The sequence below is a fragment of the Trichomonas vaginalis genome, chromosome III, assembly GCF_026262505.1.
Source record: "Trichomonas vaginalis G3 chromosome III, whole genome shotgun sequence".
NCBI classification, from domain to species: domain Eukaryota; phylum Parabasalia; order Trichomonadida; family Trichomonadidae; genus Trichomonas; species Trichomonas vaginalis.
Genome location: NC_067205.1, coordinates 18,261,985 through 18,284,962, shown reverse-complemented (window position 1 = coordinate 18,284,962; position 22,978 = coordinate 18,261,985). Strand labels below are relative to the sequence as shown.

General features: G+C 31.8%; 16 protein-coding genes and 2 pseudogenes across 18 annotated transcripts, besides 6 other annotated features; 6 read left to right on the top strand and 12 right to left on the bottom strand.

The window, feature by feature from the left end:
• Nucleotides 1–13,120: part of a mobile genetic element that runs on past the window's edge.
• TVAGG3_0723990 (uncharacterized protein) lies at nucleotides 112–477 on the bottom strand (the record flags this gene model as incomplete). Its single annotated transcript, XM_051244249.1, has 1 exon — nucleotides 112–477. The coding sequence occupies one exon, from the start codon at nucleotides 475–477 to the stop codon at nucleotides 112–114; it is 366 nt and encodes a 121-aa protein (XP_051090836.1).
• On the top strand, nucleotides 1,016–1,171 carry TVAGG3_0723980 (uncharacterized protein; the record flags this gene model as incomplete). Its single annotated transcript, XM_051244248.1, has 1 exon — nucleotides 1,016–1,171. One exon carries the CDS (start codon nucleotides 1,016–1,018, stop codon nucleotides 1,169–1,171), a length of 156 nt encoding a protein of 51 aa, XP_051090835.1.
• Nucleotides 1,794–2,465, top strand: TVAGG3_0723970 (organellar and viral DNA polymerase type B; the record flags this gene model as incomplete). The annotated part of the gene is made up of 1 exon (XM_051244247.1): nucleotides 1,794–2,465. A coding segment is annotated over one exon (672 nt), but the record flags the coding sequence as incomplete, so codon positions are not given.
• On the top strand, nucleotides 3,568–3,897 carry TVAGG3_0723960 (organellar and viral DNA polymerase type B; the record flags this gene model as incomplete). The annotated part of the gene is made up of 1 exon (XM_051244246.1): nucleotides 3,568–3,897. A coding segment is annotated over one exon (330 nt), but the record flags the coding sequence as incomplete, so codon positions are not given.
• Nucleotides 4,540–5,364, top strand: TVAGG3_0723950 (KilA, N-terminal/APSES-type HTH, DNA-binding family; the record flags this gene model as incomplete). Its single annotated transcript, XM_051244245.1, has 1 exon — nucleotides 4,540–5,364. The coding sequence occupies one exon, from the start codon at nucleotides 4,540–4,542 to the stop codon at nucleotides 5,362–5,364; it is 825 nt and encodes a 274-aa protein (XP_051090832.1).
• Nucleotides 6,025–6,256, bottom strand: TVAGG3_0723940 (P-loop containing nucleoside triphosphate hydrolases family; the record flags this gene model as incomplete). Its single annotated transcript, XM_051244244.1, has 1 exon — nucleotides 6,025–6,256. A coding segment is annotated over one exon (232 nt), but the record flags the coding sequence as incomplete, so codon positions are not given.
• TVAGG3_0723930 (uncharacterized protein) lies at nucleotides 6,293–6,736 on the top strand (the record flags this gene model as incomplete). The annotated part of the gene is made up of 1 exon (XM_051244243.1): nucleotides 6,293–6,736. One exon carries the CDS (start codon nucleotides 6,293–6,295, stop codon nucleotides 6,734–6,736), a length of 444 nt encoding a protein of 147 aa, XP_051090830.1.
• On the bottom strand, nucleotides 6,753–7,142 carry TVAGG3_0723920 (protein of unknown function, DUF4108 family; the record flags this gene model as incomplete). Its single annotated transcript, XM_051244242.1, has 1 exon — nucleotides 6,753–7,142. The coding sequence occupies one exon, from the start codon at nucleotides 7,140–7,142 to the stop codon at nucleotides 6,753–6,755; it is 390 nt and encodes a 129-aa protein (XP_051090829.1).
• On the bottom strand, nucleotides 7,212–7,723 carry TVAGG3_0723910 (annotated as a pseudogene). Its single transcript has one exon. A coding segment is annotated over exon 1 (512 nt).
• On the bottom strand, nucleotides 7,794–8,448 carry TVAGG3_0723900 (annotated as a pseudogene). Its single transcript has one exon. A coding segment is annotated over exon 1 (655 nt).
• Nucleotides 8,476–9,258, bottom strand: TVAGG3_0723890 (uncharacterized protein; the record flags this gene model as incomplete). The annotated part of the gene is made up of 1 exon (XM_051244241.1): nucleotides 8,476–9,258. One exon carries the CDS (start codon nucleotides 9,256–9,258, stop codon nucleotides 8,476–8,478), a length of 783 nt encoding a protein of 260 aa, XP_051090828.1.
• Nucleotides 9,521–10,057, bottom strand: TVAGG3_0723880 (protein of unknown function, DUF4106 family; the record flags this gene model as incomplete). Its single annotated transcript, XM_051244240.1, has 1 exon — nucleotides 9,521–10,057. The coding sequence occupies one exon, from the start codon at nucleotides 10,055–10,057 to the stop codon at nucleotides 9,521–9,523; it is 537 nt and encodes a 178-aa protein (XP_051090827.1).
• TVAGG3_0723870 (protein of unknown function, DUF4106 family) lies at nucleotides 10,434–10,844 on the bottom strand (the record flags this gene model as incomplete). Its single annotated transcript, XM_051244239.1, has 1 exon — nucleotides 10,434–10,844. One exon carries the CDS (start codon nucleotides 10,842–10,844, stop codon nucleotides 10,434–10,436), a length of 411 nt encoding a protein of 136 aa, XP_051090826.1.
• TVAGG3_0723860 (protein of unknown function, DUF4106 family) lies at nucleotides 11,185–12,041 on the bottom strand (the record flags this gene model as incomplete). Its single annotated transcript, XM_051244238.1, has 1 exon — nucleotides 11,185–12,041. A coding segment is annotated over one exon (857 nt), but the record flags the coding sequence as incomplete, so codon positions are not given.
• Nucleotides 12,074–12,919, bottom strand: TVAGG3_0723850 (protein of unknown function, DUF4106 family; the record flags this gene model as incomplete). Its single annotated transcript, XM_051244237.1, has 1 exon — nucleotides 12,074–12,919. One exon carries the CDS (start codon nucleotides 12,917–12,919, stop codon nucleotides 12,074–12,076), a length of 846 nt encoding a protein of 281 aa, XP_051090824.1.
• Nucleotides 13,121–13,264: 144 nt separating the features above from the next.
• TVAGG3_0723830 (protein of unknown function, DUF4106 family) lies at nucleotides 13,265–14,563 on the bottom strand (the record flags this gene model as incomplete). Its single annotated transcript, XM_051244236.1, has 1 exon — nucleotides 13,265–14,563. A coding segment is annotated over one exon (1,299 nt), but the record flags the coding sequence as incomplete, so codon positions are not given.
• A 242-nt stretch (nucleotides 14,564–14,805) lies between these two features.
• TVAGG3_0723820 (protein of unknown function, DUF4106 family) lies at nucleotides 14,806–15,409 on the bottom strand (the record flags this gene model as incomplete). Its single annotated transcript, XM_051244235.1, has 1 exon — nucleotides 14,806–15,409. A coding segment is annotated over one exon (604 nt), but the record flags the coding sequence as incomplete, so codon positions are not given.
• A 945-nt stretch (nucleotides 15,410–16,354) lies between these two features.
• Nucleotides 16,355–17,271: a mobile genetic element.
• A 297-nt stretch (nucleotides 17,272–17,568) lies between these two features.
• Nucleotides 17,569–18,221: a mobile genetic element.
• Nucleotides 18,222–18,581: 360 nt separating this feature from the next.
• Nucleotides 18,582–18,611: a mobile genetic element.
• A 2,255-nt stretch (nucleotides 18,612–20,866) lies between these two features.
• TVAGG3_0723780 (protein serine/threonine kinase protein) lies at nucleotides 20,867–21,835 on the top strand (the record flags this gene model as incomplete). Its single annotated transcript, XM_001302051.1, has 1 exon — nucleotides 20,867–21,835. The coding sequence occupies one exon, from the start codon at nucleotides 20,867–20,869 to the stop codon at nucleotides 21,833–21,835; it is 969 nt and encodes a 322-aa protein (XP_001302052.1).
• Nucleotides 21,836–21,923: 88 nt separating this feature from the next.
• Nucleotides 21,924–22,978: part of a mobile genetic element that runs on past the window's edge.
• Nucleotides 21,938–22,978: part of a mobile genetic element that runs on past the window's edge.

Here is a 22,978-nt window from a genome sequence, read left to right as displayed (position 1 = left end):
TGAAGATATTAGAAAATAACATTTTTTCTAACATCGTAGAAAACTCATGAAAACAATTTATTTTTGACACTTTCACAAAAAACATAAAAAAGTGCAGTTAAACGTTAAGGTTTACTGAACTGGTTGGATGTCGCCTTCACAGGTTATGTAGAATGGCTGACCCGAGAAGTGGAACAGTGCTCTGAGAATTTGTATAATTCGTGGAATTGGACTCTCTCTGTTTGGAAGTAGTATCCAAGGACGCTTGGCAAAGAACTTTATAATGGCTTCCTTCTTTGCTTGCTTTATGTCGTCGTAGGCTGTCCCGTCTGGTATTTGAATTGGAATTTCGGTTTCAATTTCGATTTTCAGCGCACCTCTTCCAGACAACCAGCAGCCGAGGGACTTGTTGGCTTTGTCCTTGCCCAAGTACTGCTTAACAACTTCATTTATCTCTATAAGGTAAATTGCCTCATCTAATGGCTCGATGTTGTCCATTGTTCTGTTTCAGAACTAGTCTTGTACTTTTTCAGAACAATACTTGTACTGTTTCAGAACTAGTCTTGTACTGTTTCAGAACAATACTTGTACTTTTTCAGAACAATACTTGTCCTTTTTCAGAACAAATTTCCCGTAAAAGCTCTCAATTTGTGAGAAAAATTTTCTGTTTCAGAACAATACTTGTACTTTTTCAGAACAATACTTGTACTTTTTCAGAACAATACTTGTACTTTTTCAGAACAATACTTGTACTGTTTCAGAACAATACTTGCACTGTTTCAGAACAATATTTGTACTGTTTCAGAACAATACTTGTACTGTTTCAGAACTAGTCTTGTACTGTTTCAGAACAATGTCCGACGTACCACCAACCCAGTCCATTCCCAAACCAGAGGAACCTAAAGCACCAGCCCCTGCACCTCAGTTCCAGCAAGTACCTCCGATTTACTACCAATTTCCACCTCAAGGTTACTACCCACCACAAGGCTTCCCGAACTACCCTCCTCTGCCTATGCCTTACTTCCCCAACCCTTGGATGTTCCAGCAAGCTCCACCCCAGCAATTCCAATCTCAATCCAAATCGAAGAGAGACCAAGAGTTCGAAGAAGGTCTGAACCGTTTACGCAAAGAGTATGCCACAGCTCCAATTGAGAGAAAGTTGTTCCCGGACCAAAAATATAATTTAGGGTAGAAGGTTAGATCTAACCTCTTTTCTACCCTCTTGAATTTTCATGATTTCATCGTAAATGTTTTGTCAAGACTTCTTCGTAAATGTTTTGTCATGACTTCTTCGTAAATGTTTTGTCATGACTTCTTCGTAATGAGCGTAAAGGACCCAAAAATAAAGTTTATGTTAGAATGTTAGATCTAACATGTTTTCTAACATGTTTTCTAACCTCATGAATTTTCATGAATTTTCCCGAAATAAAAAATAAAGTTAGTTTTATTTTGTATTTTTTGTATAAAAGATATGATTTCAGGGATTTTTTTGACGAAGTGTCAATGTTCACTTCGTCAAAAAATAACAGTTATCTAATGAAAAAGTGTCATTTTATTTTTTTATTTTGTATGTAAGATATGATTTCAGGGATTTTTTTGACGAAGTGTCAATGTTCACTTCGTCAAAAAATAACAGTTATCTAATGAAAAAGTGTCATTTTTTGTATTTGACGAGAATGTCGGGTAGATGGTTAGATCTAACATGTTTTCTAACATGTTTTCTAACCTCTTGAATTTTCATGAATTTTCCCGAAATAAAAAATAAAGTTAGTTTTATTTTTTTAATTTTTTTTATTTTGTATAAAAAAATAAAAATGTCAACAATCGGCACAACAACACTTCAAACAACTACAGCACCAAACTCTTTAGTCATGAATCCAACATCTATGTTAGTAGAGATGAAAAGCTTCATTCCTTCTTCATATACTTTCGAAACAAAAATCCAGAAGATAAAGCAAGAACTTTTAACAAGTAATTTAGACTGTAGTGCGAAAGATGAAACAAATGAACAGTATCTTTATGAAATGGAGGACATTATTGACCATTTGCCTAAACTACCTGAAATTCAACAACAAAAACTCACTATTCCTGAATTCGATGAAATAGAAGTGAAACCAACTGACTCAGTAGAAATAAAGAAGTTCATACGAAAGGTAAACTATGAGTTTCTAGGATTTCATTGCAACCATAAGGTTATGGACAAAGATTGCGACATGGTATATAAGAATGTTTCTGACATATATAAATCTGAAGAATTTAAGACCTACGACAACTTTGTTTCGTTAGTTGCTGAATGTGTATGGCAGATAAGAGATGAAGATAGAAGAGGTAAAGTATGGAATAAACAGATAAAACCAGCAACTTTTGAGTTAAAGAAAACCATTGACGCTTTAGTTGTTTTAGCAGGTAAGGTTTCAGAATATAACGCAAAAATGAACCCGCAATGTTCTAAATGTAAAGCAGCAATGAGGAGATATAACTACTCCGTCAAAGAGATAGAAAGAATGAGAAACGACTATGCAGATTTAAAGAAAGAAGCAGAAAAGCCAGCAGAAGATAAAATGGACATGTTAGCATTTCTGAACAAAAACTATCCAACAGCAGAAGATTTCCTTCTATCTGACGTCAAGAAGAAATATAAAGAAACCTTCGGTATCGTTAAAACATTCGATGTACTAAAAGAAGAAATAGAGGCTACAAAACTGTTTAAAGTCATGAACCATCGCAACATATACCATGTAAAACGCTTGTAAATAGTTATGTGAGAAAACGTGTTAGAAAACGTGTTAGATCTAACATTCTAACATAAAATATATTTTTGGTCATTTACAATGAAGTCTTGACAAAACATTTAAGTTCGATGAAGTCTTGAAAATTCATGAGTTTTGTGTGTTTTAGACCATGTTAGAAAACGTGTTAGAAAACGTGTTAGATCTAACATTCTAACATAAAATATATTTTGGTCATTTACAATGAAGTCTTGACAAAAACTATCCAACAGCAGAAGATTTCCTTCTATCTGACGTCAAGAAGAAGTATAAAGAAACTTTCGGCATTGTTAAAACATTCGATGTACTAAAAGAAGAAATAGAGGCTACAAAACTGTTTAGGATTTCAAATATACATCGTACAATTCATGTAAAAACGCTTGTGAAAAAAGAGGTGAAAAAACAGGTGAGATCGCACCACTTCACCTAAACTTTATTTTTGCTGAAAAATGACCAAATTTCATGAGTTTTCCCGAAATAAAAAATAAAGTTAGTTTTATTTTTTATTTATTTTTTTATTTTGTATGTAAGAACAGAAATGACAAACATTGAGTTTGAAACAGTTAAAAAGATAGACAATGACACCAAATTGGTTAGAATAGGTGATTTAAACGTAAGATACTCAAAGAAATACAACAAATATTCTTTGTCAGACATTATATCTCCATCTGGAAAGAAAACAAAGGACTGGGTTAGAAATGCTTCTACTCAGAAAATTTTGACAAGAAATCCTGAGCTTATGATATCGGTAAGATTCTATGGAACTGCAGCATATCTTATAGACAAAAGTCTTATACCAATAGTTTTGTTATGGTTAGACCCAGTTGTTGGATATAACTTCATAACATATGGTTCATTCGATACGGAACGTTGCAGTGAAGGCTTACTTTACATCGTTCAGAAACCGAAGGACTTCAATACAAAAAGATATAAGATAGGAAGAACATATAATATAACTCAAAGATATGACAGTACAGTCAATAGAGTCAAGGTTGTGTTTGCTAATGATATGAGAGCTGCAGAAACAGAACTACTTGAAAAGTTTGAGAAAATGTATGGTGCTCCCATAAAAGGTAAAGAAACGTTTGAAGTAGATGAGATAGATAAAGCTATAAAATTATTTGACGAAGTTGCTGAAAAATACATGTAAAGCGTTTATTTTTGGTCTTTTGTGAAAGTCAGAAAATAAAGTTAGTTTTATTTTTTTGTATTTTTTTGTATGTAAGATATGATTTCAGGGATTTTTTTGACGAAGTGTCAATGTTCACTTCGTCAAAAAATAACAGTTATCTAATGAAAAAGTGTCATTTTATTTTTTTATTTTGTATGTAAGATATGATTTCAGGGATTTTTTTGACGAAGTGTCAATGTTCACTTCGTCAAAAAATAACAGTTATCTAATGAAAAAGTGTCATTTTATTTTTTTATTTTGTATGTAAGATATGATTTCAGGGATTTTTTTGACGAAGTGTCAATGTTCACTTCGTGTCATAATGTAAAAATAACGCTTACCATGTAAAACGCTTGTGAAAAAAACAGGTTAGAAAGGAGGTTAGATCTAACCTTCTACCCTAAATTATATTTTTGCTGAATTCCGTATGAAAACAGTGAAGCACAGCGAGTAGGTAAGAAACCTTAGTCGCCAAAACTCTATGAAAATCATGAAGCACAGCGAGACCGACTTTTTTCGGGGTCGCCTAAAACTCATGAAAACAGTGAATTTCCTTAAGATAGAAAAAATAAAGTTAGTTTTATTTTTATTTATTTTTTTATTTTGTATGTAAGGACAGATATGTCAACAACAGAGAACACAACAACAGTTATAGTCCATGAAGCTATAAATGAAGAATATGAGTACATACAGTTTAACAAACAGTTACGTCTCATTCGTTCGGTCAAAGACGATATGTACCAAATGCAAAGTATTTTGACAGCATGTTTTGCTCCAGACACTAAACACGCAGACGACTGGTTCAAAAACCAAAGCACACAAGAACTTTTGAGTGAAATTTCTCTAGACCGACTTTTTTCGGTCTTGCATAAAACACATGAAAATCGTAAAAATTTGCCAATAAATTTAAGAGGATATTATGTACATAGACTTTTAGTAAATGCAGTTGCAATGTGGGCTTCTCCTCGTTATGCATGGCATGTTTACAGACTTCTTGACGAAATTCATAGACAAGAACGTGAAGAGATGGAAAAGAAACTTCAAGCAAAAGATGAAGTCATTGAAGCAAAAGACAAAAGCATTCAGAAAAGAATACCACGTTCGGTACCAAAAGGAAAGGAAAAGAACTATAAGTATATGATTTATACTGAAGAGTTGGAGAAAGAAGAAGATAAAGATATGGTTATGTTGCATTTAGTCAGAAGAAACAACAAAAGCTTTTACGACCTTGCTAAGATTTACAAATCTGACAGAAATTGGTTCTATCGCGAAAACTTACCGATTTCAATGACCCCAAATGAAGATGTGAAACAAATAGTTCAAGATACGTTACCTCAAACACACTATGATATGAAAGGTTGTACAATACTTACCTTCAAAGAAGACTTACCGCTACTGAAGGAAAAAATAACAGAGTATTTTGACAACTTCAAACAAGTAGAGTAAATGAACTCTTTATTTTTCAAGCTTGACTTTTTACAATTTGAACTTTGTTCGCGTAGATATGAATTCTGAAAGAAGTATGAGGGTCTTGTATGACTTTATACTTCTCCCATAGTTCATATCTGTCAAACTTACCTGCCATGGACTCTTTCATAAGTTCCATGAAATCGTCTTCGGACAATCCAGGGAAAAGTATAATGTCAGTAAGTATTCTCTTTACATCCTTACTTAAACTCTTTGCTGTCTGTACACAAATGACAACTGAGATGTTAAAGTGTCTGAGCTTCTTAAGAATTCGACACATGTCTTGTTCTCTGTTCTTTAACAAAGGATGAGAAGCAAAGTCATCTAAGATAAGAAGACACCTATGAGGGTATGTCTTCCAATCGTAAGATTGCAATTTCTTCGAAATGTATTCTATCTCTTTCTGTTTGTTTCTGAAGTGTTTCTTCTCTAATATTCTCTGCATTTCCTCATTTGGGTCTTTAAACTTCGAATTTATATACTCATTTATAGCATTGTACTTCAAACTCTTCTTTGGTACTTCTTTATCCAATCTAACAACTCAGTATCCTTTATACATACTAACTTAGACTTCTTTATAATATCTTTGAACGAATTGACGGTTTTGGTCAAATTGACCAGAAGTACTACAAATGACAACTAACTCATAGAATGGGTTCTTCTCATCTAGTTCTTGTTGTTGTGCAGCCATTTTAAGATAAGTGAAAGTCTTACCCGACCCAGGTGGTGCAATTAGACCTGTTATACCATTCTGAGCAAATAAGAACTTGTCATGTATAGGCTTTATCTGAGCATTTTCTAACTTCCTCTTGTTCTTGTTTAAAACATTCTCAAATTTCTTGTCAATGTCAGCAAACTTTTTTTCTAACATATTTTTAGAAAAATTAAAATTTTTATCTTTTAGAAAATGTCTAGCGATTTCGCTATCTATATTCGAGACAAGCTTTTCGACAGCAAAACATCTGTCGACCATAAAATCTTACATAGTGTAAACAAGAAAGGTGAATTTGTTCTAAAGTTCTGTTTCTGGGAATATGACAAGAACCATAAAACATTAAGCAGAGCAGTCTTAAAATTTGTCAATGACAGACTTGTTGACAGAGATGACGCCGATTGGAAAGATGAAGTCCAACAAAAGTTCTTAGAATGCAAAGAAGACACATGCGCTGTTCTTGAAGATGAAATAGAAAACAGAATAGAAGAGCTATTAAAGGACAAAGAACTTTTACATAAATATAGTTGCGCCAAATTTGACATAACTCCACCAGAAAAGAAGAAGAAAGAAAAGAAAGTAGAAGAAGAGAAGAAAGAATCTGAACCAGTTCCAGAGAAAAAGAAATTTGACATGTAAAAATAAAATTTTATTTTTAGAACATTTCTGGGTCAATGTCAATGTTCTCTTCCTCTTTAGGAGCAAACACTGGCTTAGACTCTAAAATCTTTTTACCCAATTTACCTTGAACTTCAACTATCTTAGACTCATAATATTCATAGTCGTCTGCTTTCTTTGGTTCATAAGGTATAACAAGTTTGTATGCTTTGCCTTCTTTAAGGTTTGAAAACCTTCTGTCAAAACTTTCTTTGACTGCTAACAAACCTTCTATGTCTAAGTCTTCAAATTTCGCACCATTTTTAGTCACAATAGCAAACTTAACTGGTTCGATGTTCCAAACTTTGCTGAATGAAGACTTTTCAAAATGGTAGAAGTAAACATTCAAATATGTGAATGGGTCTAGTTCTTCTTTAAGTCCTGACATGTACTTGTTTACTGAGATGAATTTTGCCATCTTTTTCTATCGGATAAAAAAAAATATTTTTTTTAAAATTTACTCATAAAAATTTTTCTTTGTATATACACCATTCTGTACGTCTAAAAGACTTTTGACATTTGCCAAGAATGTTCGTTTAGACGCTGTCATATAACCATATTCTTGACAATATTGTTTATACGAATCGTACAATGACCTTTCATCTAAACACTCAAAGTCAGTTTCATCTATGAACAGTTCATATACACTCTTGTTTGCTTCTAACAATGTTTGTCTCTCTTCGGTATGTGGAATTTGTCTTGGATTGAACTTTGAAATATCTAATGTCATAAAGTATGAGAACAAGTGGTTGTAAAAGTCAGATGTCAAAGTTTTCTGCTAAGTCGTCAAAATATTCTGTATCTTGCATATGAGAATCTGACGTTCTGACAACTACATATCTTCTGTCAGAACTTTCTAACTTCATCGGAACAGCATTGTTTGAAACCATAATGAAGTTTGCAACATTTTCACAAACTCTTTGGTCTTTATATTTTCTTTCAACAACTCCAACTTTGTCTGTTATAAGACTCTTCAAAGCATCTGAGTTCAAAACTTTTGTTGTATCTATACTTTGAAGTTCATTGCAAACTATAAGTTTCATATTCTCTATTGAGGAGTTAAACTTGCCACAGATGTTTTCTAAGTTTGTCATATTCGGGTTCGAATAACCTTCTAACAGTTTGCACAAAAATCTGTAAAGAAAGTATTCTTACCAGTTCCTTGTTTTCCAATTATAATGAGAGCAGTTTCATTTTTAGCACTTGGATGTTGTAAGATGTTTGCAAACCAACATAAGATATACTCATAGACTCTTTCGTTTCCATTGCATATAATTTCTTTTGACATGGTCTAACCAAGCTTCTATAATATTTTCTTTCCATTCTACTTGTTCGTATTTATATCCAGTGAAGATAGAATAGAAGTTTGGAGAAGGTGTATAGAACTTTATACCTCGAACTGAAAAATCTTCTAACTTTGACAATAAGATATCCCAAGCATCTAACATCTTCATGCCAACTTGTACAACTTTTATTTTCTTAAGTTTCTGTCTACATTCTTGTTCTGAAACTATTGTCGCTTTAGGTTTGTTAAAGACTACATCCCATTCTTTCATAACATAACATTCTGGGGCAGAGTCAACATAAATGACTAAACGTTTCAAATTCTCGACTGCTTTGTTATAGTCTCTAAATGGACACATATTTCTGAATGCTTGGAAGTCATAAAAATCTGAAACATCTATTCTGTACATTTTTATAAGAATAAAAAAAATATTTTTTTATTCTTGACTTTGTTGTTGCATTTGTTGCATTTGTTGTTCTTGAGCTATTTGTTGTTGAAGTTGTTCTTGTAATACAATACTTTCACCAGTTGCATCTTCCAATTCGAAACTTTCTGCCGTCATTGACAAATACATAGGACATAAAAGTTTTACAGGAACAAAGTTTGCGTCAACTAATGTCAACGTTATACTTGCCAAAGTGTTTGAGTTCACTAAGGTTGAAAATTCTGCATTCGAATGAACAATAGGCAAACCAGCAGAGAATGTGTTATTTATACGCATAAGTATCTTTTGGTCATAATAGTTTCTGTCGACATTCGAATAACACTTTGAACCTAAGTTTGAAACAATATATAAAATAGGTGTACTTAAAGTCAACGGAACAGACAAACCTTGTATGACACCTTTTCCTGTTATAGGAAACTGTTGGTAGTAAAAACCAGATATAAGTTTTGTATTATAGCTCATATTGTTTATAGTAAACTCAGTCGGACATCCAAACATAATGAAACCTGCTCTAGTTGCAGCACATGTTACACCCGTCCTTAAAGTATTAAATAAGTCAACAAAACCTGTTGGTGGTATATCTGAGTAAGTATCTTCAAAGGAGTATTTTTTACCATTCACAACAATAAAGTCTTCTGGTGTCAAAAGAGCAAAACAGGCTTTAGTCGTCATTGTGTTTAAGGTTAGTTTACAATACCGTCCTTGAGGACTTTGTAAGTTTGTTGTTATAGAATTATATGACCCAGGGTTTTTAGTCGTAATAGTATAAACCATTATATCTTCTGCCATTTATATATATTTAAAAGTTTTTCTGAAAGTGGAGAAGAACTTCATCTAAACTTTCACATGGCGTTTCTTGAAGTTCTCTGTCTAAGAAGTTCAAATATTTTGTAAAGACATAGAACTTTCCTTTGTCTACACGAACAAACAAAACAGGGTCTTTCATATCGTTCAAAAGTGTGTAAAGTCCTTTACATGAAATAAAGTCTATATTATTTTTCTTCAAACATCTTTCAAGAAGTTTTGACATTTTTACTTAGCAAATAAATTTTAATGAAATGTTGTGGTCGTCAAATATTTTTATAACGTCTGGGAAACTATACTTTAAGTTCAACGTTTCACCTCCTTTCATAACGTATATCTTGTCAATGACATTATATGAAACACCACAGCAACTAATGTCGGGTTCTATTTCTTTGATGTTTATATCGTCTGCCTCTGTCAAAAGTTTCAATAGTTCTTTCAAAACTTCATGAGGTGCAATGACATATGAGTTCACTTTTACAGGGTTGTGTTCGACCAAGTTTAACATTATACTTAAAGCTTGACAAATCTTCTCCTGAGTTTGAAGTTTGTCTTTCAGTTGTTGGTAGTCGTTTCGAATATCTGCAACAGAACTTAAGTCTCTGCTAACTTCAGGATATGTTGGTTGTTCTTTTACAGGAACAATTGCTATACCATCTTCGTCTTCGTATGGTTTCCCCACTTCAACATCTCTGTCTTTGACATTGACAATAACACTTTGACTGTTTGTTTGAGTTGGTGAATTTAACTTCACATCTGCCACCGCCATTAAACCTTTTGAAACACTCACGCTTCTATTTTTCGGAAATGACATTTTACTTAGAATAAAAAGATGGACGTATTCGAGTATCTCTTCGAATTGAAGCAAAACAAGGTTTATACTCACAAACAATACAAATACATTGACAGAATAGTTCTTTATACAAACAATGGTAAATGTTATAGAATAGCAGTCTTTGCTGAACCTAAATATTTTCATAAAGCAAAGAAAGTTGGTATAACTGAAATGGTGAAAGTTCTTGAAGCAGACAAAAATATAACAACAAAACTTACAGATATTTCTAAAGGTAAGTTTATCTTACAATATTATGTCAAAACTGGTGTCATAACTATTTACGATGGTGAGAAAAGTGTCAAAGAACAACTTACTGACCTGCTGCCAAAATCTGCTCGATGGAAGCTGTCGTTATGCCAATCTGAGGAGCCCCAGCAGGTTTCATCGAACGAATCTTCAAAAGAGCATCTTCCGTGAAAAGTGCTATTGGTTTTGTAAACTTCTTTGCTCTCAGTTCATCTGGACCGTCTCTGTCACCAGTATATTGTATTTGTACAGTACCAACAGTTGAAATACCACCCATAAAGTCTTCTGAGTCAGCAAATGGAATGCCAAGCCAAAAGTTTGAACGGTCTCCATTTGTATATTGAGTTTTTTGACCTCCTGTATGAGTCCATACTTTCACATATGGCATAATAGAACTTTGCATTTCAGGGTTAATGGTTGTTGTGAAGTTGTTGTTAAAGTTCATAGCATCTAATGTCAAGTTGTATGACCTCATATCCTCAACTGTAGAATATTCTTCTCTTGGATAATATTTGCCATCTATGTTTATATGATATTTAATACCGGGGTTGTAGAAACAAGAATAGTCATTTATAGTTCGTCTGAACAGTACAAACATAGTATCTGCATGTTTCATTGCAGTTGTTAAAGCAATATCTGTTCTTGCACCTGGGTCAGCACTTTGGTTTCCAACTTCACCTGCAAAGTCTTTGACAGATATTTGGTGTATAGGGAACATAAGTGGAACTGCAATATATTTGGCAGCTAAAGCATTTGAAATATCTGGGTCCAACATATAGACTGCAAGTCTGCTTTCTATTCTCTTGCATTCAAACTTTTCGCATGTAAACTTAACTGGGTCCCAAGCAGTTCCAGCAGCATTGAAATAATAGTTTACTTCATTGTTGAAGTTTGAGAAACCAAAGTCTAAGTCAACTTTGTCTTTGCAAAATTCGGCGAATGACGTTTGATTTGTTCCCTTTACGTCTGTAATAGTGAATGGGTCTTGTGTTGGTGCAATGACTAAGTTATTTTTGCTTGGAGTAAGTTCAATAGAAATTTTTCCTGCCCAGTTTGGCAAGTATCTTAAAAACCTGAAGATGAGGAAAGATGACAAAGGAACTCTAAGTTTCAGTTTTACTTTGGTTACTGCTGCTGCAGTTTGTCCAGAAAGGTTAACATAAACTCCTGGAACGTTAGGGTCAAGTCTTCTTATTTTCTCAATATTTGCATACTGGTCTGTTTGTTCTCTAGCTTGTGGTTGTACTGAGTTTCTCAAAGCGAACCATTCATAGTTTGCCCATGTTACTGTTTGAACTAAGTCAGAGTTAGAATATATCTTATATCCCATGAAAACTTCTGGAGCATATTGGTATCCGACATAGAAAATTCCATTGCAACCTTTCTTGTCAGACAACTTGGCAGAAGGTTTTATTTCAATGTCTTGTTCCACGTATAAGAATGAGTTGTCAATAGAAATAATATGAAACCTGTCGCAAGCAATATCTACTGTTGTTGAAGAACCTTCTCCAAACTCACCTACGTTTCCATAAGAAACAGCAGTTGTATATTCGTAAGTTCCAGGAACTATTTCTGACCTTCTAATGGCATTGTCGCATTCGTTATACCATTCGGAAACATTTCCGTTCATGGCATCCAAAACTGTTGGCGTTATATTCTGAGCGGCGTACATTTCATATGGGTAAAAATATAGAATAGTTGAATTTATGTGTCATAATAGAACCCACTCGTACCAAGCTTTACTTTCTTCCTGACTGAGTTTTTAACTCTTCTTTTTCCTTCATTGCCACTACTTTCACTAGATGAAGTTACTTCTTCACTACTTTCACTTTGTTCTACTCTTCTCTTCTTCTTTGGTGTCGCTTTTGGTAACTTGCCCTCTGCTTCAAGTTGTTGCATCTTTGCCTCATGTTCACCTAGTATGTTGTAAATTTCCCATGTCCTTTTTGCCTTTGGGCTCTGGTCGCCCATCTCAGGTAACCTATATCCTAGAAAGATTTTGTCATAGTTTGTATTTGAGTCTTCGCGTATTGTTTGCATGACTCTTTCCTGAGTTTCCGGTTCAAGCTCTTCAAACAGAGCTTGTCCATATGGAATAAGCTCGTTTCCAAATATATGTTTTTGTAGCCATTCTGGTTTTCTTTCCATGTTACCAATAATATCTTTTGTGAATGGGAAAGCTTTTACCCAATGTTTCAGTCTTGCGTCATTTATTTCTGTAGTTGGTTTTATTTTGTCAAGGAACATGTTTTTCAATACTAACATTTCATTTGGTACTGTCCATTTGAGTTTTCTTAAATATTCATCCCTTCTCAGTTCATTGTCTGCAAAGTAAGTTTTTATGACATTTTGTAAACTTTCGTTTGCAAGGTCATGTACAATAGGTTCTCTTCCTTCTATCTCCCTAACTTTCTTTCTAAACTCTTCACCAAATATACCATCTCTATGGTTCTGTGTAGTTCTTTGAGATAAATGTTCTAGAACGTCAGGTGTTATATTTCCATCAGCCATGTTCATTTCATACTGGTCCAAAATATCTGCATGTTTCATATCTTTCAATGGCATTAAAGCCGCGCCGAAAATACCAGCTATATCTGGTTCACCATTCACTTCCATTGCGTCTACAACTTCTTGGAATTGTGGTTGTAAGTTTATGAACCACCTATCCGGATTAGCTTTATGACCCCATCTCATTGTAGTTCCATAGTCTGCAGAAACAAAAGTAGGTTTGTTTCCATATTGGTTAGGTTCTGAATGAACTTTAAACAATGTTTCATTTCTATATGTTTTGGTGAAATTAAACCTTTTATTTTCACCGAGTTCAGCAAAAGATTGAACGTTATATGGTCGTAAGTAAAAAGGATTGTTGTATTTGCGTACATTTTCTTTCAGTGCTTCCATTCTATGCTGAATATTTTCATCTGATGTTGGAGTCTTTTGTATGTCGGCGAACATTTTTCGATATTCTTCTACTATGTCAGCTGAATTTTTCTTAGACTCTTGGAAAGATTCCATATTCTCCGCATACTCTTGTTGAGGGTCAAGATTTTTCGGCTGTTCCAAATCTTCATCTAGTTCTGTGAAGTTAGTTTCCAAAGGAGGGACTTGTTCGTTTCCTTCAGGCTCTTCTAGCTGTTGTTGCTGAAATATTTCTTCCATGTCTGGTTGTATCTGAACTTCTTCCTGTGGAGTTTCTTGTACCTCATCTGCTGGCATTTCATATATTCCGAGACCGTTTTTAACAAGTTCCCTATTTAAGCCATCCGCATTCATAACCCTTTCTTCTTTCGTTCCGTCTCTATTTTTTACGCGTTTCATGAAGATAGTTGAATTATCATTTATCTCTGACACCAAATATCTCGGAGTAAATTCATCCATGTCATTTGGATGATATGCTATTAAATCATATCCCTTAGCGAGCTTGTATTTTCCAGGTTTGAAATTATATCCCATTTGGTGCTGAACCATAAAGCTAAATAGGTTCGGGTCAGTATTTCCTTCCTTGAACTTTCTAATAGCTTCTTTATATCTGTCACTAAAGTCAAGAGTATCTGGGTAACCATAATTTTCCTTAAGCATTTTTAAGAATTCTTGGTTTCCTTGTTCTCTACTTCTTTTATGTCCTTGCTCTGTTTGTGGTTGTGGTGCTGGATTTTGAACTGTTGGTTGTGGTGCTGGATTTTGAACTGTTGGTTGTGGTGCAGTGTTTTGAACTGTTGGTTGTGGTGCAGTGTTTTGAACTGTTGGTTGTGGTGCAGTGTTTTGAACTGTTGGTTTTGGTGCATGCCTGTGTCTGTGTCCATGTGACGATGTAAATGTTTTAGGTAGTCCTGGTGCAGGTGCTTCTCTTGGAGGGTTTGGTGGTATATAAGTTCCACCAGCTGGCACATATGTTCCATCTGCAGCATAATGTCCTACCTGACTTTTCGTTTTTAAGAAAGCATTTACTAGGTCTGTTTTGGTCTGTTGTAACTCTTTTTCTTGACTTTCCACAACAGTTGCTCTAACGGCGTCATAGGCACTTTGAACTGCCTGTCTCGTTGCTGCATCTGTTATTTTCGTCATATTTTGTGCTACTTCTCTTAACTCGTTGTCGAAACCTTCAGACTTCAGTTTCTTTCCAGATGAGAAGTCGTTCAATAGTTTCACCTTACTATGAAGAGCTTCGAAGGCGTTCTTAAAGTCAGCATTCATTAAAGCTTCATTTGAACTGTCTTCATCCGCTTGTATTTTTGTCCTTATTGACCCTATAAGTTGGGCTGCTTTGGCGTTGGCTTGGGCATCTAACCAGTCATTATTAGCTTTTATATATTCTGCGCTTTTCATTGCCTTTTGCATGGCTGCGTCGTTATTTTTACTTTCTTGTGCTAAGTTTTCATACTGTACGGTTTGGTTTTGCAACTGTAAAAGTTTTTCTGCCTTTATATTTGCTTCAACTTCTTTTTTATACTCATCGCTATCCATATATGTCTTCAGGGCTTTTTGTTTTATCTCTTCATCTTTCAGTACTTTATATTGAGTAGTATGGTTTTTCAAATTTATAACATCTTGTTCCATTTTTGCTACTTCTGCTGCTTTTTCTGACACTTTTTTCGCATATTCCTCTGTACTTAGTTCTTTCAGTTGTTCTTCTTTCTTCTTTTTCTCTACGTTTAACTCATTGAGTTTCTTTGTGTGTCTGTCATATTCTAGTTTCTTTTCGTTTTCACTTATTTGTTTCTGTATGTCTATGTTTGACTTTTTGACATCTGTTATTTGATTTTTGAGTGAACTCAAATTCATTTGACTTTGAGGGTTATAAGCTGTTCCGTCTGCAGCTCCACCATAGCCTGCCATTTTCGCTAAAAGTGCCGCTCTTAAACCTCCACTCTGTGCACCAATAACTCGGTTTAAAAGCATAGGGTTGCTTGACATTTGTTGCAACATAGTGGGGTCATTCATCATTTGTTGTTGCAACTGTTGTTGTGGTGTCAGTTTTACTATTGGATGTTTCAATGCTCCCTTCCTCTTACGTATATTCTTACGTAGCTTACGTGGCATTTTAAGTGAAGTAAAAAACGGTTTTTGACAGATGTTTATATGACACTTTTTGTTCAGCACAAAAAACTACTCGGTCAAAGTGTTGTCAGTTTTGTAAAATAACCGTCCTATCTCATTCTATAAGGGAGAAAAGGCTTCTCAAAGTATACTTCCGTGGAACGCCTGTAACTTTTCCTGTAGCGACGATAGACCCTTACTTGTCCGGACAAAGTTATACTAAACATCTTCAGGGCTAGAGGGCACGAAGTGCCTGGAGGCCCCACTACCTTTTTTTTTTTTTTTTTTAACAGTAAGAATAATTAATCCGATTATCAAATTTGAAAAGTAAATCAAATGTAAAATCATTTTTATTGAAGAAATTATGAAAACAGATATTAAGTATGCAAATTAAGAGGAAATGATATAATTCTTTTCAAAAAAATTGTGAAGATCGTTAGATTGATTTAAGATCCTTCTCAAATAAATTGATAGAATAGAAAATGTTACATTCAACAAAAAATTTAAATAAATTTGATGCGGAATAAATATATTATTTAATCTCAATTTCTGAAAAAAAACATGAGGGTGTATTTAAAGAACGCAAAAGTTTATTTAATAAATTTTCATCAACAAATTCAATTGACCAGGCCAATTTAACAAATTCTATCATATACAATATGTAATTCATTTTAATAACAATTTTCAAATTTCAAAATTTCAATAGTTTATTTTCTTTCATATATTGAAAAAAACAATGTTGTGCAAAATGTGGATTAACGATTCTTCAAATGGTTATAAATAATTAACAAAAATGTTGGATTTATATACACAACTACTTGTATTTTTTTTTTCATAATCTAAATATCTATGGTGAACTAAGAGAAGCCAAAACTTAACATCGCCTAGAATAACTATTTATATTTAATTATAAATTTATATTTTCTCATATTATTTTTTATATTTACTAAAGGTGACCAAACTATTTTTTGAAAGTCCGCCATAACTTTAATGGTACTATTTCAGCGTGTACAATAAATACAAAAATTCTAAGAGTGCCACATAAAATAGTACTTTAGACTTGAGTTAATGCTACCAAGCAAATGTTAAAAAGATGACTTTAGTGTTTTGATAATCAAAGATTAAAATCATTATTGTCTAAATCAATAATCATAACGACAGAAGTTAATGTTTTTTCATAAGTGCTTTAAATCCACTTTTAAAAGTATACCTCAAAAATCAAAATATCAAAAAAAATTGGCCGATAGGTTTGGCTTTAATTTTTGTCTGCTTTTATGATTTGATATGGATGTTATAATTTTAAAAGTTGAGCCAAATTCACCAATAGATTTTTGAGATTTGCAAATACTCAATAATTTTCAGCGTGTTATCTTTTATTAAAAGAACTATTTGGTTTCAGTATCATATAAATTGATATTTACTTTCTATTTGAACCTTCATTTAGCTAATGATTAATAATACAGATTATCTAGTCCTTATAAGAGAATTTGAATTTGTTATAATAAAAAACAAACAGATATAGCTTACACTTCTATATAATAAGATACCTTTTATAGAAATCAGTATGAAATGTGTTTTGGCTTATTGGAAGCATATCAGACATAATCGCCATAATCAAAAAATCTATATACCCAATAAGTAATAATTTGTCGATATAGATTTTCCATAAAATTAGTTTTTAGTCTGATCTTAAAATAAATTTAATTTTTTATAAAAAAAATCACATTTAAAAGTACCTTTTTAGTAGCTCGAAATCCTGTTGGTGGATTTCGGGCGTACTTCAAAATTAGCTTTTCTTCTACATATGCAAGCTATATTTTAAATATGGAGCAAATCGGATCGGCGAAAGGAGTTTAGTTACCTTTTATTTACTAATAATTTTTATATTTCATATTTTATATTTATAAAAATTTGATTCAATTAGAAGATCTAATATTTTAAATAGCGTTTTTTTTTATTGATTTTTTTTTAAAAAATATAATTTAAATGATCATATTTTTATATCAATCTGCTGAATCATTGTTTATTTTGAAAGATTTTTTAATTGTTTAAAACATTTTAATGAAGGAATGGTATTTCTTTATTTTCTTCTCATCGATAAATTGAGGTTGATTTATATACACCTAGCTAGGTAGCTATTTTATAATTCAAGCAACATTAAGGGTGCACACGAGAGGATCATGTAAACTTCAGAATTTAGAACCTTATTTTTAGGCATTATCTTGGCTACCTATTTAGGCTCGAAAAGCAAAAAATATCAAAAAATACAACTTGACTCCATTCTGACCCTTTCATGGAGGTAGTTTTTATCCGCTAGTATTTTCCCTTTGAATCTCTTTACAATTCGAAATCAAATTCAAACCTCAGTAGAAGAAAGGAAGAATCGACTTACTACGGTTGTAATACGAATAAATACATATATTTAATTATTTTTATTTACATAATAATTGTTTGAAGCTCATATTCCATCAAATTTTTAAATAAAAACATTAAAATTTTGAAAATGTTCATATATTTTAATAGGGTTTTGGCACTTTATTGAGGAATTACTACATACATAGTCGAACTGAACTTGATATTTTGAAATTTAAATTATTTATCAAAATTAAAATTTAACTTGAAATTTATAATTATTTAGTCATATTTTGCATAATTCTAAGTAGATTTTGTAAAAAATCAAGAAAGAAAAATTTTAACGTGCTTTATTTTTTCTTTTTTATAATAATACATATTATTATATAATTAACATATTCATAATGTTTCACCCTTTCAAAAATATAATCCTCCTCCTCTCAAATAGACGTACATACGGGTGGCCTCTTTTTTCAAAAAATTAAAAGAGAGAGGGTCAAAGTTGCTATTTGTCACTTTTCCACAAGAATATAATGGGGAAAAAGTTATCATATAGTTGATCTCATTCACCTAGGTGAGAGATGCATATAGTGTAATGGGATAAAGAGTGAGATTGCTGCTCTAAGTCCTAGGTTCGAGACACATTGGCTTCATTTTTCTCATTTTTATTGACGTAAAGTATTCAATTTTTGTGTTCTCCATTCAAATTTCAGAATTTTTTTTGCAGATTTCACGCTACATTCGAAGTTACCTTTTGTAACAACCACCACTGCCTACGAAAGACGAAAGTGTGTCACGATTTCACCCGGAAATCCGATGGTTGTTTAAGAGTATGCACTTTTGTCACCTACTCAAAATTAAAATTTGAAATTTTGGGCTCAAATATTAGAGATTTTTTCAACCTTCAACGATATATGTTGTCTATATCAGACCTCCTTTCTTTTTGATACTTAACATTGTTCCTAAATCTTAGCCGTTAAGGCTGTTCTGAAAATATTTTTTTTTCGAAAAAATTCGAAAAAAATTCTTAAAATTCAAAAATCCCTTAATTCCTGAGGATTAGGGTTGTTAGATTCCCGACGATAGGTGTCTTGGAAGATTTGCCTGGTGTCATCATAGTGTCTTTAAATCAAAAATTTTATTTTGGAGTTAGTTTTATTGATTTTTCAATAAAAAACATTTCTAAAACAAGAAAATAAAACGAGAAAATATTTATATTTTATATAAGGATCTTATATATTTAAAATAAATATCATTTTATTTTTTTCATTGGTGTCTGTCAAACCATAATACACTATTCAAAAATTCAATGTGTCTTGCGGTTTCAAAAGACACCTTCAAATTGAACGATAGCACAGACACTATTGAATTTTACCCATTGTATTTAGTTTTTACCCTTTTTATTTTTAAGAATTAATGACTGAAACAGCCGTTTTGCTATGACCTCAATCACTTTTATTTATTATTTTAAATATTATTTAATTTTATTATTTGAATAGGCCAACTTATATTTGAGAAGCTCAATTTGAGACCACTTAATACATTGAAATATCATAAATATTGAAATATTAAAAAGTGTATTTCAAAATATTGAAATTATAAAAATTTATAATACTGAAATTGAGACAAATTAATAAATTCAATGTGTTTTTTTTGAAATAACTCTCAAATATTATTTTTTGTTTATTTAATGATGAATAAATATGATTGTTTTAGTCAATCATAAAAACTAATTTAAGTTTAAAATAATGAAAGGATAATTTGATCGTTTTTTAAAATACAATTATTTTTGATGATTTGCAAGAATCTTTGAAAAGAATATAATATAGGTTCTATTTTTGTAAAATTTATCCAAATCATGTATTACATAAATTACGATTAAAACGATGAAAGAACCAAAAAGTGTGTTTTGTGTTTTGTTGTTGCGTGTTGGATGCGGGATCCTGTTATTTCCGAAATCGACAAAAAATTTGGAAATTTAATTTCCGAAATCGAAATTATATTAATGTTTTTAATATTCTTATATCAAAAGGATTAAAGTTCATTAAGAGAAAAACAATTCTTCTTCTTCAATCTATTGGCGCATTTATTTCTACACGCCAATAAGGAAGGGAAAATTATAAGACACCATGGTGTCTTCAAAACGCTAATTTTTGATATTTTTAACAACCCTACTGAGGATTTTGGAAAAAAGTTTTTACATGAACATGTGTATATTATATGAAGTATATTGATAAGGTAAAAATCAAATTTTATTGCATATTCATCGAGAAAATAAACTAACGAATCCCTCAAAATTGAGAGGGTAATCCTCCTCCTCTCAAATAAACGTACATACGGGTGCACCCTTAAACGTTCATAAATATATTTCGTGAAAACCATCTATATGACTGTTATCCATTAATGAATTATATATCTCTATTGCTTTCATTGTGAAATTGAAGATTCACCATATTCGTTCATCGAAGTGATTAAAATCTTAACCCCGTTGAAAATTGTGTAGTTTACAAATCGCAAAAACATATTTGGATAAGTAAATGATTGCTCTATTATGTTTGAACAAGAAAAATTCAACTTCCATGTCAATTACCCAAGAGTGGTTTTTGTTGTTGTCACTTTTTAATAATTTATGAAATCAGATAGAGTTTTTTCTTTCAAAAAATTCTTTAAAGGAATCGAATTAATTTTTGAATTCTATTTTAATATTACGAATCATATGACAAGTCTGTAATCTCTCGTTTTTTTGAAAATGGCGGTTTATCACAAAAATTTAATTTTTATTTTGTAAACTTTATAAAACCAATATTTTGAATTTTAACGAAAATTTACATATTGCTTCTACTTTTCATTTTTCGTAACATCTCAAATTTCTTTTTTTTATATTTTTGAGAATTTTCTGATATTTCCAACCGAAATTATTTTATATTTAATATTCATAGTTATTCAGTTACTTATTATCATTCAATTTATTCTAAAAAGATTATCAACATGGTCTTTAATTCCTTTCAATTTAAAATTAAAATTTGGTCAACATACTTATGACAATGACAGCAACTATTTTTCCCGATTTTACTTTACAAATCAAAACTTCCATTCAATTTATAAAAAATGTTTTGCGTGAGTCATACTCGCTTAAGTAACTGCGTTATTAATATTCCCAGCAAAATTGGAAAGTACGAAGTAGTTAAAATCATTGGTAAAGGTGGGTTCGCTGTGGTTGTTTTGGCCAAAGATCAAAAAACTAATAAACAAGTTGCAATTAAAATTGTTAGCCGAGAAGAATTAATGAAGCAGAACATAATGGTTTACTTTGAAAACGAACTTCGACTTAGTTCCAGGTTTAATCATCCATCAATTGTTTCAGTTTACGAGGTTATTTACGAAAAGGATGCAATTATGATTGTTATGGAATATCTTTCAAATGGCGACATGCATTCAATTTTATCAAAGGGTATAAAGTTTAATTATGAAGAACAAATAAAAGTCGCCTCTCAAATGTTAGAAGGCTTACGATATTTGCATCAGAGGGGAATATGCCATAGAGATATTAAAACAGAAAACATACTATTTGATGAGAACATGAATGCAAAACTAATAGATTTTGGTCTTTCGAAAGAAAATTCATCTGCTTTACATACTTATTGCGGAACTCCATTTTATATGGCTCCAGAAGTCATCTTATTTGATACATATGACGGGAAAAAAGCCGATATTTGGGCATTTGGCGTGGTCATGCACATCATTGCAACTGGACATTTTCCATGGGCGCAAAAATCAGAAGTGCAACTTATCAAAGAACTAAAATCTATGTCATTAGACTTGTACATTGAACCCGCTGGGACAATAGGAAATGTTATAAAAAATTCATTGGTATTTGATTACAACGAAAGAGCTTCAGCTGATGATTTGTTACAAATCATAACCAAGGATATCAATCATAAAGCTGGAATGTCCAAGATATCATATCAAGCAAAAAAGAATTATGATGCTATCCTTCCAAAGTTGACGATTAGAAATTCAACATCATCGTTCGCAAAGATTAGACGTTACAATGAAAACATTACGCTCAAATATTGATTTGACATGATTTATCAAAGTCGATTCTTATTTGCTATTAATTTCACGGTTTTGTTTGTTATTTTTATTGTTTTACATAACTTTATATGAGATGGATAAAATGCACACATTTGCACACATTTTGACACTTTTTCTGACAAGCATCATTCAAATTTGAAGAAAAACCTCTAAATTTCATTCAAATTTCTGTCAAAATGTGTGCAAAATTGAAATAGGCACACATTTTGACATACGATTATTTATATACGTTATTTTAATGGTTTCAGAGAAATCTTCGTTACACATTATTGAAGATTACTCAATATTTAAGTGAATGACTCACTACCACCTGTTTAGAAAAATGGTAGCATAAAATCCAAATGTCACATATATTATTTCTTATTTCATACAAATAAACTTACAATTATAACCTCAACTTGTTTGCAAAGCAGAAACTCAATATAAGCAATCGATCAGTAGTGTATTTAAAAGTCGAATTTAAATTTAAAAATTTATAATCTTATTTCGGAACCAAATAGTATAAATTTAGGACAAAAAGCTACGTGGTGTTGATAACAACTATTAAAATTCAAATATTACTACCATGAACAATACAATGGCTCATATTGATAATTGATAAACGTGCATATAAATTGCATATATCATCAATGTCATTAAGTAAAATACATGTATATAAATAGATTAGAAATATTTTTCGGTTAGAATTAAAATCTATGTAATAAAAATAAGTTATAAAAATAAATACCGAATTTTTATTTGTAATATAAACTGCTACAATATGCTAGTGTATACAAATGTATTTGTCGTATTGATTTGAAAGATCTTCAACATGGTTCAGATCTAAATTTGAAACTCGTAAAATAAAGCGAATCTTTATTTATAATATAAACTGCTACAATATGCTAGTGTGTACAAATGTATTTGTCGTATTGATTTGAAAGATCTTCAACATGGTTCAGATCTAAATTTGAAACTCGTAAAATAAAGCGAATCTTTATTTATAATATAAACTGCTACAATATGCTAGTGTGTACAAATGTATTTGTCGTATTGATTTGAAAGATCTTCAACATGGTTCAGATCTAAATTTGAAACTCGTAAAATAAAGCGAATCTTTATTTATAATATAAACTGCTACAATAT